Genomic DNA, 14,332 nt, shown 5'->3' on the forward strand with positions numbered 1-14,332 from the left:
AGAAAAAAAGTACTTAATAATAGCATAAGGGTTCCTTTGTTACTTATTGTGGAAGAAGGGGACCCCATAATGTTGCTCAATATAGAGGTCTAAACCAGGAGTCTACTGTCGCTGTAAAGTGGAAAACTCTTTTTATTAAAAGATCCCTGCCCACTAGTGCACACCGACATTTGGCCCCTAACAGAGAGGGTCCACACCATGAACACCCCCCTCCTGCAGGTGCCGTCTGCGAGTGGTGGACACATTTGGGACAGAGCCGGCGTATAACCACGAAGAATATGCCACGCTCCATGGCTACCGCACAAACTGGGGCTACTGGAACCTGCATCCCAAACAGTTCATGACAATGTTCCGTGAGTTTGGGAATGGAGTTGTGGGGGGGGCTGAATTGAACCGATCTGACATCGTAGCATGCAACATTCAAACATGTTTTTCAGTTTGTTGATTTGCTAAGATAGATTTGTGTTTACATTTTCAGTTTGTGTTGCATCATTTTTATATGTACATGTTTTGTAGAAAGCACGTTAACAAGGTGATCTTCCCACAACTGTGAGATAGGCAGTAGTGTCCCCCTTTAATTATGCATGTAAATGAGTGTCGCCTATTGTAAGTAGTGATAATACTGTGTCTAGTGTAAAACTTATAGAAGGATAGTGACTATTGTGCAACGCAACCAATCATATATCTACTCTACAAAAACCTGGAAAATGCCCATTTGCTTGTATAGGGGGTAATAACAGGACAACACATTCAATCCACACCCAATGTATCTATTGTTTGTACTGTTGTAAATTGAACTAGTGGAACTGCTGTAGCAGTGAACCTTAAACATATTTAGTGCTATAAAGCACTAATATACTGCCATCAGTTAACTAATGTAATAAGAGAAGAGCGTGCTTGTATAGTTGTTAATTATTTGCAGGTTTGGGCACTGATTGTTTTATGATCAGGTTGGTGTAATTTAATGGTCAAAAATGTCCTCTTTTTGAGTTTAGGTGCACTTTAAGCTACCTTAAAGTATACCGAAGAAGTATGGATGCTCCCATCCCTGCCCTAACTTCTAAACGTGCTAGTTACTTTGCAGTCACTTCAATCTGACTTTACTAATCTGAATGATTGTTCTAGGTCTGTCACCTGATATTGATACAGGAGACAGCCAGACAACTATCCTTTTCACAAAGGAGTTCAGCAATGGCAGTCCCTATAGTTCTCTCAGCGTAGGTGTACTTAAAGCATGCTTTAAATACAGATATAAACTGATGTGTCCATTGTTAGCTGTGGCAGCGTACCATGTACAAAGAAAACTTAGAGGAGTAGATTCAGTTATAAGTGAGGTATTCTGTTCTAGATATACAGTACTAACAGCTAGGGTACAAGCATGAGGATGAAAAAACACTGGACTGAAGAGGGAAGGATAGAGATAGTGATAGAGATAGTACAAAGGGGACTGTGTAGTGGAGAGAGATAAAAGAGGTTCGGTAGTTCATCATTACCTATGCTAGCCTCCAATTTGCCATAAACACAGCTGTATTATTGCACTTATGTCATAGCATGGCACTGCTTCTGATAGTTATGTTCACCTATGATTTTGCATGTCCATTGTACTATGAGGACTGCTATCCATCCATTCAGGTGCCTTTCCCTTGAGCATGGATTACATGCTGGCTCCTCTTGTGTTGATCGAACTATGCCCATGCACCTTGTTGTGGCTCATGATCTCCTCTGTACTCCGTGCTCACTGCTGCAATGGCATATACCTCTGCTTGTGGACTGTTTGCTTTGTCTTGTTCTACAGCTCACACTCCAGATAATTCCTTTATGGGATTTGTGACGGATGAACTCAATGAAACAGAGCGCCAACAAGTAGCTCTTAACAAGGTCAGGAATATGGCTGTTGTATATGGAAAGGAAGCAGCTATGTGGAAGGTATGTTTCTACATCTCTCTGTTAGCATCTCACAATACCTTCAGTTTTTATACTCTGGCCAGCTCTTCAGAGGTTCTCCTTACTTATAAATCTTGAAAAACCCTGTATGTGTGTGTATCTAATTTCGGACTTTCCAATGTGCTGTATTAGAGGTATCCACTTTAAATGTAAAATGGACCCTAAAGTATAGCTGATATTGTAAAGAAAACACAACTCATCGCCCCCCTTGTTTCCTGATGACATCTGTATATGGATAAACACACTCAGATGCAGACAAGTCTTTTGACAGTAACTCAAAGTATTTACCAAAAGAAGGAGAGCCAGAGCAAATGGTAGAGGAGTCCAAAATGCTTTAATGGTTCCCACATAAAAAACATCAAAAAACATCCTCTGTGTTCATTAGGGCTTGGAACATAGTTGAGGATAGATTCAAAGATAGGCTTTCTAAATTAATTTGTGTAAAAATTGTTACAGAATTATTAGAGGCAATGAGTCCAAGGTTCTGAATATATTTTAAGTCCTGATGAAGGGGGAGTACCATTGGCCCCAGAAACAGGTTAGCTGTTTTTTATGTGTGATATATTAATTAATTTTTGACTCTTCCTGTTGGTAGAGAAACTTCATGGGTACTGGGGTTCTTTGAATGGACATCTCACTTTCACCGTCTTGTATGAATGAGGATTGAAGTCACAGAGCTGCTTGGATTTTTTTTTTCTTTTGCCTGTCATCTTGTTTCTTATCTCTGGTATCCGTGCGGTTCAGCCATGAGCAATAATGGTATTCCAGACACATTCATTTTTCATCAGGAAGGCTAGGAAGTGTTTTTTTTTTTTTATCATTTCAGTCCCACTTTAATTTGAGGCCCTTCCATATCTCCCACTTTGTCATTATATGAAACAGTTGCTGTTGTTTGCATTGTCACGGTAGACTAACAAACCCAAATCATGAGCCCTCGTTCACACCTGAACGTTTTGTAGCGCGTTCTACGCTCGACGAACGCTCTACAAAACGCTCAAAAATCTAAATCCCATTGTATTCAATGGTCTCGTTCCCACCTTGGCGTATTTCCGCCCGTCCCTAACGCGCTACAAAACGGCCCACGCCTGAAAAGGTACAGGTACTACTTTGGGCCGTTTTGTTGCGCGTTTCCATTGGGATACAGCCAAGTAGCCTTGGGAAACGCGCGACGGTCGCGCGACTTTTTTTTACCGCGAATCGCGGTAAAAAACGCGCGACAGACGCGCATATGCAATACGCCTAGGTGTGAACGAGACCTAAGGCTCAGGTTTGCTGTACTTCAGGTTTGCTGTGCTGTAATTCAGTAATTACTTTGTGTGTTGTTACTGCATCTGGAATTATTGTCTGTGAGGAAATCATTGGGCCCATTCACATCATACATTGCAATAACATAATAAGTTATTGTGTGTTAAAGCTTATCTCCAAGAAAAAAAACCTCCCCTTGCAGTGGGGCTACCCCTGCACTGCAAGGATTAACTGCTCATTTAGGTCTAGGGTTACTGTGCCTCTTCCCCCCTCAGCTTTGGTGGTCAGAGACATGCTGACTTCATCACTTACAACGCAGGGCACATAGCCCTGCATTATATGTGAGAACTTCGAGGGACAGTCCATAAGCGTGGAGCATAGGAGGGACGAGGTGAGCGCTGACTGCTGAGGGGAGGTAGTTGGGGCAGGTCTCAGGCAGATAAACAAGCTGCATTAAGGCAGCTTATATTGCATATGCTGGTATCACAATATAACAAATGAAAAAGTGGACACGACCCTATTTTTTTCAATGCAGCACATTTCCTGATTCTGTGCTTTGGGGTGCCTAAGAAAATGACTAATACCACATTGTACCACGCTGTAGTTTTTCTTACCTGACAGCTTAAGTTGTCTTGCTATTGAATAGTGAAATTCACTAACCATATTAGATATAGAGGAAATGCACCTAACACTTGGGATACTGGTGCACTACTGAAGTTAAAAAATAATATCTGGGGCCCTGTCAGCAGAGAGTAAAGGGGTTGTCTTATCATCTAAAGCGGTTATATTTTCTTTGTTCAATCTGCAGGCTGAACGAAGAAAATGTAACTGATTCCTCCATCAATGCTTACAAGCGTGGACGGAGAAATCTCCTGCTGTTTTCATTGTATTCTGGCAGTGGCCGCTGACTGCTGTCAGAATACCCAAACGGAGCTTGCAGCTGATTGGGATATCGGCCGGAAGGGTGTCGACAGTGGCACCCACCGGCTGAAATTCATATAGTGTATGGCCAGCTTTATTATTGCCGCACACAGTGATCTCCTCTTTAAAATGTCAGTCCATCTTTTTTAGTGCTTCAGCTGTATGTCTTAAATCCACTAACACTGAATTTTTATTTAAAATCAGCTAAATATATTCCACATGCATCAAAACAAAAAGGTGTTCAGAGTTTAACAGTTTGTTTTAAAAAAAAAATAGATACAGCCTACATATAAAATCCTGTCCCATGCCAGCAACTGCAGACTGGGACCCTTGCTCTCTGTAGGGAAGCAGTGATTTGTTTGCAGAGGTCTGACACACCCCCTACTGAGTCATAGCCATAGCTCTCCAATATGCATTAAGCTTGAGCTTTGCTGATTGCAGAGCTATAGTTCTGACTCAGTAGGGGGCATGTTGGACCTCTGCAGGGAGACCACTGCTTCCCTACAGGGAGGAAGGGTTCCACTATGCAGCATGTTGGCAGGAAGCAACCTTTTCTATTCAGCCTGAATTCTTAAAACATTGTTACATTCTTTATAATCTTTTTTTAATCTAAAAAATGTATATTTCTACCATGCCTTCCTGATTTCCAAGTTGACTTATTCCATTTTTTTTAACTTGTCAAATTCATGAGTTACCTACACCCCTCTCTCTTTCTTCCTTGGTACCTTCCTTGATGATATTGCACAGTTGCAGGTAAGGACCTCTGTCTATCTCCTAATTGCTCGTATTATAGTGAATTTAGCTGCAACTTTGAAATGGTTATTGAAACACTGACAGGTTCATATAGCTTGTAAACTATAAAGCGTGTGTGAAAGGATTGTAAGGAATGGAGCTGTCTACACTTATGATGAGAAAGCTCAGTAGAAGAATGACCAGATGAGGAAAAAAAGAAAGGCAAAAATAAATAATACAAAGAATTCTACTTAGACCCTTGTAGCACTACTAAAAGCTGATGTTGGGGGTCCCACAAGTTGCAGAACTTGTACTTGTGGCCCAGCATGAAAAAAGGTTGGAAACCATTGCTAATAAGCAGATTTCTCCAAATATGTAGAAACAAAATATGGCCAAATTCCAGTAGTTTTGAGGCCCTGAATTGTGATATTTACATTGCACTGGACCCATGTCTTTAAAATCCCAGAACAATGACACAGCAGGACCCTTTCCCACTTCTAAATATGACTATGCACCTACATTATAGCTCATGACAGCAAAACTAGGATGAGACTGTAGATTTATCTACCAATGTATGTAAATCCTAACAATAAACTCCCTTTGCTTGTTCAAATATACCATTGGAGGTGCTTTGTCATATCTGTAAGATATGTGCAAAAAAATCTGAGGATTTTTGCATGGTTTCTGCCAGAAACCATGTGAGCTGATTTCCTGGGCTCTCTGCCTGTGCTGCACTTTTCTCAGTTAGCATCATTCCCAGCTGTTTTCCCCCTATGGCAAGGAGGAGGTGTTCTGTAATCCTGTCCTAGGGTGACAGTGTTGCAGATACATTATAGTGAGTGAGCTCTTCCACCCAAGGACAGGATCACCAGGTAAAAGATATACAAAAGCGCCAAAAAAAGAAGACAAATGCAGCTACCCTTTTGAGGGCTGGTAAGGTGCAATATATTACATTTTTGGCATAGTGTTTTGCCTTACATAACTGTGTATACCGATGAAACCTAGGTGTCACTTTTATCCCAAGAGATCAAGGCTATCGATTAATGAAATCTACATCAGTAAATAGTCATTCTCTCTTGGGAAAGACCTTTAGAGCATATCGGCAGGGCAAATAAAAAAAATCTTGAAAATGCTGACTGGTTGTCATGGCCATCTTTTGGCTTCTTTGTGTTCTGCTTCACTGTGCCGGGAACAAGCACACAGCAAGTAAGGTCATACCTTCTGTATGCTTGTTCTGGGTCAGTGAAATAATTGAATCCGGAAGATCAGTATGTGAGTCAGTTAGTTCCATTTTTCAGGAGTTTAGCAATGGCAGTCTATGTATTTCTCTTATGACAGGTGTCCTTTAAACCAATAGCCAGAGAGTAATCAATATGAAATGAATCCATTTATTTTACATGGAACAGATCATGTGTGAGCTATACCATAGCTACACTCAGTTGTTAAATTATTAGCCCAGCATGATTCATTTTAGATTAATCTAGGAAAGCATCAATCACAGGAGACGTATGTGGCATATAATTTACAATGCAGTCACGCATGCAACACATTCATAATATGCAGAAAAATATCTTAACAGGGTAAGGTTCTGTGGATTCTTGATGTGAATGCAATGCTGACAAATACTGACAAAAGACTTTTACCTGCTGCTAGTGAACAAATGATTCCTTTTATTTACAGGGTAAGGAAAAGTTTCTGTCCGTTCTACACAACTACATGGAAGTGCATGGGACGGTTTATTTCGAGACCCAGAGGCCCCCTGAGGTTCCTGCGTTTGTCAAAAATCATGGACTGCTGCCCCAACAGGACCTACAGCATCTGCTCAAGAAGGCCAAGGTACATTTTGTGATGAGATGGGTAATAACATACATTCTTGGCAGGCTATCTAAGCCAAGTGCTCCCCTTTTTTTTCAAGTGTGAACATAGCCCAATGGATAGAGCTAGGATTTAAAGGAGAACTATGAGGTGAGTGCATTTCACTCACCTCATAGTTCTAGCCGACCCGTGACAATGAGACTGTCACAGGTCGGCCCAGTAGATCGGGAGGTGAGCGAACTTCTCGATCCTGTCACGGCTCTCTGCCGTGACAAGGGAGGGACTGGATTCCCCCCTCCCCGCTCCGATCCACCAGCGCTGACTGGTGGAACTGACGAGGGGTGGTGGGGGGGGGGGGGGGGCGAGTACAGCTGGCTCTGCCTCTAGATAGGCAGAGCCAGCTGTCGCTCACGCAGCTGGGCGGATCTTGACATCGATGTCGGGATCCGCTCCGGCTGCGGCGTCTCAGTATACCGCGAGCTTAGGGTGACGGGAGGACGCTAGTTTGTGTCCTCCCGTTACCCTAAGGAGAACTATGGGGAAAAGCCCTGACCCCATAGTTCTCCTTTAAGGAGTTAAGTCTAAAGCTACATTATCGAGTTGAGTGTAAATTGAGGGATACTTTTAAGAGTTTGCAGGTTAAAGCAACTCTGTGCCCGTAAAGAAGACTACTTATCTTTCCTGCTGCAGCTGCTGCTAAACACGGGTCTGATCAAGAGGGATTGTCATCTGAAATTTGTGCACCAATAATCACTTCCGAGTGTCAGTCTCTTCAGTCCTCCGTAATGATCAGTGGATTCTCCTGCTGACCCCCAAGTCACTACTGAACTGATCTCCTGAATAGTAAGATTCTAATAACTTACTATTCATTATTTAAACACTTTTTTGGCTTTAGATACTAACTCTCTAGTATCTAACAAAATCTCAAATATGATTTTTTTTGTACTCCCTAAAAAATCCTTTTCTTTGAGTCCATTGAGGGACACAGAAAGTCTTAGAACTTTGGCTTATACTGCCACCCACAGGAGGCATGAACACTGAAAAACAAACAACTATATGCCAGCCCAGGGTGTAACCCCTCCTACTACCAGCATGCCTCAGTTTTGCAGCAAAGCAGTACCAAGAGCATGAACATAAACACCTGTGTCACTTAAATGGACTCCAAGAAAAGAATGCAAACAGTGAGTACAAACATCTTATATCTTTCTAATCCTTTGAGATACACAGGAAAGTGGGGGTGCACCTTTATCCCATGGAGGAGTTTCTTGGTGGATCTGGCAGCTTTGCAGCATCAGACCTTATGGCTTGATAGGGAACCACCCTTTGGGGGGTGGGGGGGGCTTCACTGTGGAAGCTGAGGAGGGCTGAAGCAAAAGCAGTGCTTCTTGGCATGGACAAATGTAGATGACTTAGCAGTCTGCTCCTTATGTTTCTTCCACTGGGGAAGATGAGTGTTTTAGTAATGTCCCAGTAACATCCTTGATGACAGCATCCAGAGCCAGTCCAAAGGGACATTGTCCCTCTATTGCCATGTGGATCAAACACTTTGAAGATGATTCCTTGATGCTTTGTCGTGGCAAACTTGACAACGTTAACTCCTTCCACAAAAAAACTGGTAGGAAAACAGGGGAATTTTGATCACCAGCAACCAATACAAATGAAGGAGCTTTTGTTGCCTGGCCTCAATAGCCTAATTGAGTCTTTATAGACAGAGCAAGCATAGAGACAATACCTGTGGTTCTTGACCTGGAAAGAGTTCCACAGCTGACTTAACCAGAACTAGTCTGGAAAGCACCTACAGGGAGCTCAATGCCCAAAGGTCACTTCCAGGCTCACCCCGCAATGTCCAGCTGGGTCCGGTTCAATACAGTCCAAAAGCCAGGCTGAGGATGACCATGCCAGATAGCTGCAAGTGGGTCGGTAAAACCATCATCAGCAGTCTAAGGAAGAATCTTGAATAAGGAACAAAAAAGGTTGCAAAAAGAAATCTGAAAATGAGTCTTCAAAACAACAGCACTGAAAACAAAAGTCCATCCTCCTTATCGTTTCGATAAGCCTATGCAATGTCACAACATTTATTTCCGTTCAGAGTTGCATTAATTTTTCACCAAAATCTTGTTGTGATGATGGGAGAGTCAGACCACCGTGTACAGTCTTCTCCATCACATCCGAAAGATTCTCAATGGGATTAGGGTCTGGACTATGTGGTGGCTGATCCATGTGTGAAAATGATGTCTTATGCTCCCCGAACCACTCTTTCACAATGTGAGCCCAATGAATCCTGGCATTGTCATCTTGGAATATGCCCAATGTGCCATCAGGGAAGAAAAAATTCATCAATGGAAAAACCTGGTCATTCAGTATATTCAGTTTGGCAGCTGACCTAATTTTTGGGGCTCATAACATTGATGAACCTAGACCTGACCAACTGTAGCAACCCCTATAGCTCTTACCTATGTGCTTAGCTAAATCCAGGTGGTGGATTTTTTTTGGCCAGGCAGTGTATAATCTTTTTCATTTTTTCAGGTACATACTTAATTGTCACCCGCTTATCAAAAGATCTTTTATCAATGCATGCTTATGGTTTTATCAATTTATTCATATATATGATTTGTAATTATAGTTGTATATAGGAGCAGTCACATTTGCCCATTACATATGTAGGGTCTGCTTCTTGGTTAGTAGATTAATTAGAGTAATTGTGCCTTATTCCTCTCTCTTACCTAATCTAGTTGAATGAAATTAATCATAATTTGTGTGGTTAATAATTTGAATCTAACGCTTGACAAATTGATATAATAGGAATCATACAAAATTGTGTATAAATTACAATTGTCAAAATATGGAACAACAAACATATAAATATATGAAAACTATAAAAAATATAATGTAAAACACGGAAGTTGCATTAAAATTAACTTTTACCTAAACCATACAATAATGAATGTGTGACCATTGAAAGTATACAGTAGTATCTCTTTAAAAAGCATATGAAGTAAGTCATCTGTTCTTCAGGACAGTCTCCTGGGTGTTTGGTAGATTTACTTCAGGAAAACAGCTGTTTGTTCAAACACAATATGTACCTGCTATGTTGCATCTTTCCTTGGGACTAATACTTTCAGACAGAATTATTCCAAGAGGTTATTTATATAACAGGTGAAGACAACAGATTTTTCCATCGTACTCAGCCAACCCAAGACATAATAAAGTTGTTGTTTATAGCTAAACGCTGCACTCTTGTGAAAACGAACCATCTGTACTTAAGAGCACATTAATGCTGAACTCTAGACAAGCAGCTGAATACTCTGTTCAATGAGTTTTTAAGAGCACATTAATGCTGAACTCTAGACAAGCAGCTGAATACTCTGTTCAATGAGTTTTAGTTCTGGTTAGGTAGTCTTGTGATCCAGTCAAACCTGCCAGACTACGTAGCCATGTCCTTAATCTCCCTGCAGTTAACATATATCTAAACTAGAACGTGTTGTGGATATTAGTGTTAGGTAGAACATGAAATGGTGAAGAACCTTGCCAGTTTTTTTTTATTTATTTAAAGCATATCTAAACCCCAAAACAAAAATGTAATATACTACAGCTTACCCATCCATAAATGTGGTAATTGTATTCGTTTTTTTGGTGCTTTTTTTCCCCTTTAGTTTCACCTTGTGATACGGCCAGTAATACACTTTCTGTCTTAGGGTAGCTCCTCTCCATAGAGGAGCAAGGGAGCCACACTTTGAAAATAACATTATCAACCTTTGGGGAGGGTGTTGTTGGATGCTGTAGCAAATTTCAATGCACATGACGAACAAATTAAATCTGAACTCCAGCTAATACTTTTTAAGCTGTTACAGAAACAGTTTATTTTTTTCCCCCTTTTTTTGGATAATGGTTTAAATAAATGAATGAATGCTTACCGTTGTAAGCAACACTGTCAGTGCTAAATGGTTTGTCCCAGCCACTTCGGCAAGACAGCTTGGCCTGTTAAAGGAATTAAATGGCAAGCTTAGTGACCAGATCACAAAGTGAAAATAAAGGAAAGAAGCCTAAAAAAAAGAAAAGTAATTTAGCCCCCACATTTTTTTTTGCCAACATTTTTGGGAAATTAAGAAACATGCCAGTATTGAAGTGGTTAAAACATGGAGCTTTGTAATAATGCACAAGATACTATAAATGTACAGGACGAAGATAGAGGGAGGCAGAGGTGAAAGGGTTAATGTACAGGTCAGAGCAGAGATAGAATGCAGATATTATAGGCCGGGAAGGAGGGGGGGTGAAAGGGTTAAAATTTATTTGAACTTCTTTTCATTTTCATTACTGCAGTATGTATTCACCAGGAACTAATAATAAATGAATTACTCATCCATTCATTGGTTCATGTACTCTGTTGTAGGGGAGGGATTGGCAATGTAAACATTGCCATGTGATTGCTGTGATAACGAATCACAGTACACAGAGCCGGTCTGATCAGCCCTGTATACATAGCCTCCACTGTCTATTACAGCGGGAGCCACGGGTGCTGTGGCCATGGTCGTGCACACACAGGTGTTCACGGTAGGATGTACAGGTACATCCTCCCAGAACAATGTGTCAGCAAACCAACTGTTTATATAAAGTGGCTAGTCCGCTAGATGTTAAACAGTTGTTGCCTGAAAAAATCCCCCTGTTAAAAAATTTCTCCTTACCTCCTGTTTTAGTGACATCTGTAAAAATTTGGATTTCCCATCACCTTCTTTGCCACTGACAATGGTGACCTGGACAGAAAAATAGATCGCCTCTCCGCAGCGGCAACACAGACCACAATAACAATCTGACAGAGGTTCTAAACATTCCACACTTGGAAAACTTGGATCCAAAACTAGGAAAGAAGTTTGGGTTATGGATATACTTAAATTCTGCAGTTAAAGCAAGCTGGTAAAAAATTATTAAACCCCTAATTCTACCTGAAGCCCCCTCCAGTGCAAAAATAAACCTAAATGAACATACTTTACATATTGTAGACTGTTAAGATTATAGGGCCTAGGTGTACACCTTCTAATGAAAAGAGGGATCCCTTTAAAACATAATCTATGTGATTCAGGAAAAAATCGTAAACCTTTATCAGATCACTTGGGTTTGTAGTAGGGATGCACCGATACTAGTATCGGTGCCGATACCGAGTATTTGGGCGAGCACTCGTACTCGCCCAAATGCTCCAATGCCTAGCCCGATACTTCATGTATCAGGAAGCCGGGCAGCGCGTCATTACACGCTGCCCGGCATGCTGATTGGCCAGGAAGCCAGCTCCATGCTCCCTCGTCACTTGTGACGAGAGAACATGGAGCCCTGACATACACATTAAATACAAGGCCCATGATTGTATGGATTTAGTGTAGTTTTCTTCTAGTGATCTACAGATGAATGTAAGGTTATAAATGACCATCTACCTTGTCCTCAATAAATCAAACAAATGGTATTTTAAAATTTCAGTTTGGGGGTTGAGTGGTATTTTACTCTGATCCACACATTTTTAATGGGCCAGGGGATTAATGGCTCATTCCCGGAGCTCTTTGGTCATTCTTGGCAGGGAATGTGTCTTAGAAGTAGTAAACATAGAAAGGTTTATTCAATCTGTAGATGATTAACCTTTTGTAATTAAGGATAATAAATTGTGTTTTATTTCACTATTCATCTTTTTTTATATCATCATAGTAAAGCGACATATTTATGTTTCACAGGGCCTGCTGTCTACATTTTTTTGCAATGGATCAGTCTAAACATTCATTATGTACAGGGTATCATGTGTCATAGTTACTGAAACTCAAAAGTACATTTTGTGGAATTTTCCTATTAGCGTTTGGCTGAGGTATCAGAAAAAGGCGTGATGGTTTCATGTTATCTAAACCCTTGGTTCTCAACTGGTGGGTCGTGACACAAAAGTGGGTTGTGGGCCCGTGTTCAGTGGGTCCCCGTATGGCTTTCACTTTTCTAGGTGAGAGACTCCTCTGCCTTCCCCTTGCGCAGCACTGTCAGTTCTTGTGCCAAGTAGCTATTCAAAATATGCTGCCTGGTGCCAAGTGTCAGCTTGAGGTGGGAATGGAATGGGGGTATGGCTGTGAGGGAACTCCATCCATGCATGCATTGCTTACAGCTCCCTCATGTGTCATCAAATTTTGGCTCCCGGAACCTTTACAGGGCACGCATGGGAGCTGTCCAAGCAATGCACATATGGATGGGGCTTTGTCACAGCACAGCAGCCCACACTGGACCCCCGAGGTCCACTCCAGTTTTTGTAAGGTAGTCAGACTGGGTGACTACCTTAAAATCTTAAATATTTGGGAGTGTTCATGTGTGTGTGAGAATGTCTGTGATTGAGTGAGATTGTGTCTGAGATGGTGTATGTATGTCAGCGTTTTTGAGGGCCCATTCACACTGGTACAGTGCAATAATCTCATAGTACTGTGCAATTAACGCACTGTACCAAGCAATCGCACCTACCATGCATTCTGGTGCGGTCCCATTTATTTGAATGGTACCCCAAATGCACCTCCCACCCACAGTTCCTACGCCCTCACCATAACGTGCGGTACTGTAATGCCATGCATGACATTGCAGACTTGGGTCGTGACTTAATGACCAAGGACAAATATGGGTCCTGAGGTTACACAGAGAACCACTGATCTAAAATATACTGAACCTTCCTATTCCCTCAGCAGTCATCCTGCTGAATTTAGACAAATGTTCAGAAGTGGCCATGAGAGGAAACCCAAATAAGAAATTATCTTGGTTTGTAAAATTTGAGGCTTGGAGCTGCCTTAGGCTACCTAGGCTACTATTGTAAATATGGCTGAGATGGGGGGTAAGAAGAATCTGATGTGTGTATGGAATCTCCAAGTCTAGAAACCACTAGTAAGGAAACAGGCTCAGCCTTATTTGTTCTGCCAGTAAATTGCTAGTTTATGATCTCACTTAGATGCAGCATTCTTCAGTGGTAGGTTTGGGCAAAACTTGTCTCATGGACATTCACCAAAGGGCTTATAATCCTTGCTTGGGATAATCATAGTACCTAGATATCTGAGCTTCATCCCCTAAAGGATATGTAAACCCAATCATCAATCTCATATACTGTCAGCTGTAACCAAATATTGGCTGTTGCTGTGTTTGTGATGGGTCAAGTCATACTCATACTAGTTACTTCAGTTGTCTAAGTGAAGGATTGGTTGTCATTCTTTAGATATTTTTGTAGCCCTAAACCCCATTTCCTCTAATATAACCCCTTTATATACATTGCTAAAATACTTTTTTCTTTTTATTGTGGTTGGGCTGCAAACACATATTTTTGCATTCTGATTATTTTTATGTGTACATTAACTTTGCATTTTTTTCTCTTTAGCTCTTTATAGGTTTTGGCTTCCCATATGAAGGTCCTGCACCTTTGGAAGCAGTTGCCAATGGCTGTGTATTCCTGCAACCACGCTTCAGTCCCCCTCACAGCTCTCTTAATCATGAATTCTTTCGTGGGAAGCCAACCTCCAGAGAGGTACGATAGGGCCGATATTTCCTTGGAAGAAAGGAATCTGAAAATGAAAGGGATGCATGTGTATTTTGTATACATTTTAAACTATTGTTTTATATATATATATATATATATATATATATATATATATATATATATATATATATATATACATATATTTCT

General features: G+C 41.1%; 1 protein-coding gene across 1 annotated transcript in view; it reads left to right on the top strand.

The window, feature by feature from the left end:
• MGAT5B (mannosyl (alpha-1,6-)-glycoprotein beta-1,6-N-acetyl-glucosaminyltransferase, isozyme B) overlaps window positions 1-14,332 on the top strand; it is a 74,112-nt gene that overhangs the window by 37,278 nt on the left and 22,502 nt on the right. The window contains exons 10-14 of the mRNA XM_018555702.1: window positions 220-353; window positions 1,796-1,926; window positions 4,858-4,863; window positions 6,523-6,678; window positions 14,027-14,173. Of these exons, the coding sequence (XP_018411204.1) occupies window positions 220-353; window positions 1,796-1,926; window positions 4,858-4,863; window positions 6,523-6,678; window positions 14,027-14,173 (574 nt within the window). The remainder of the gene's footprint in view (window positions 1-219; window positions 354-1,795; window positions 1,927-4,857; window positions 4,864-6,522; window positions 6,679-14,026; window positions 14,174-14,332) is intronic.

This window comes from Nanorana parkeri, unplaced genomic scaffold, assembly GCF_000935625.1.
Source record: "Nanorana parkeri isolate BGI_ZX_2015 unplaced genomic scaffold, ASM93562v1 scaffold209, whole genome shotgun sequence".
Lineage (NCBI taxonomy): Eukaryota > Metazoa > Chordata > Amphibia > Anura > Dicroglossidae > Nanorana > Nanorana parkeri.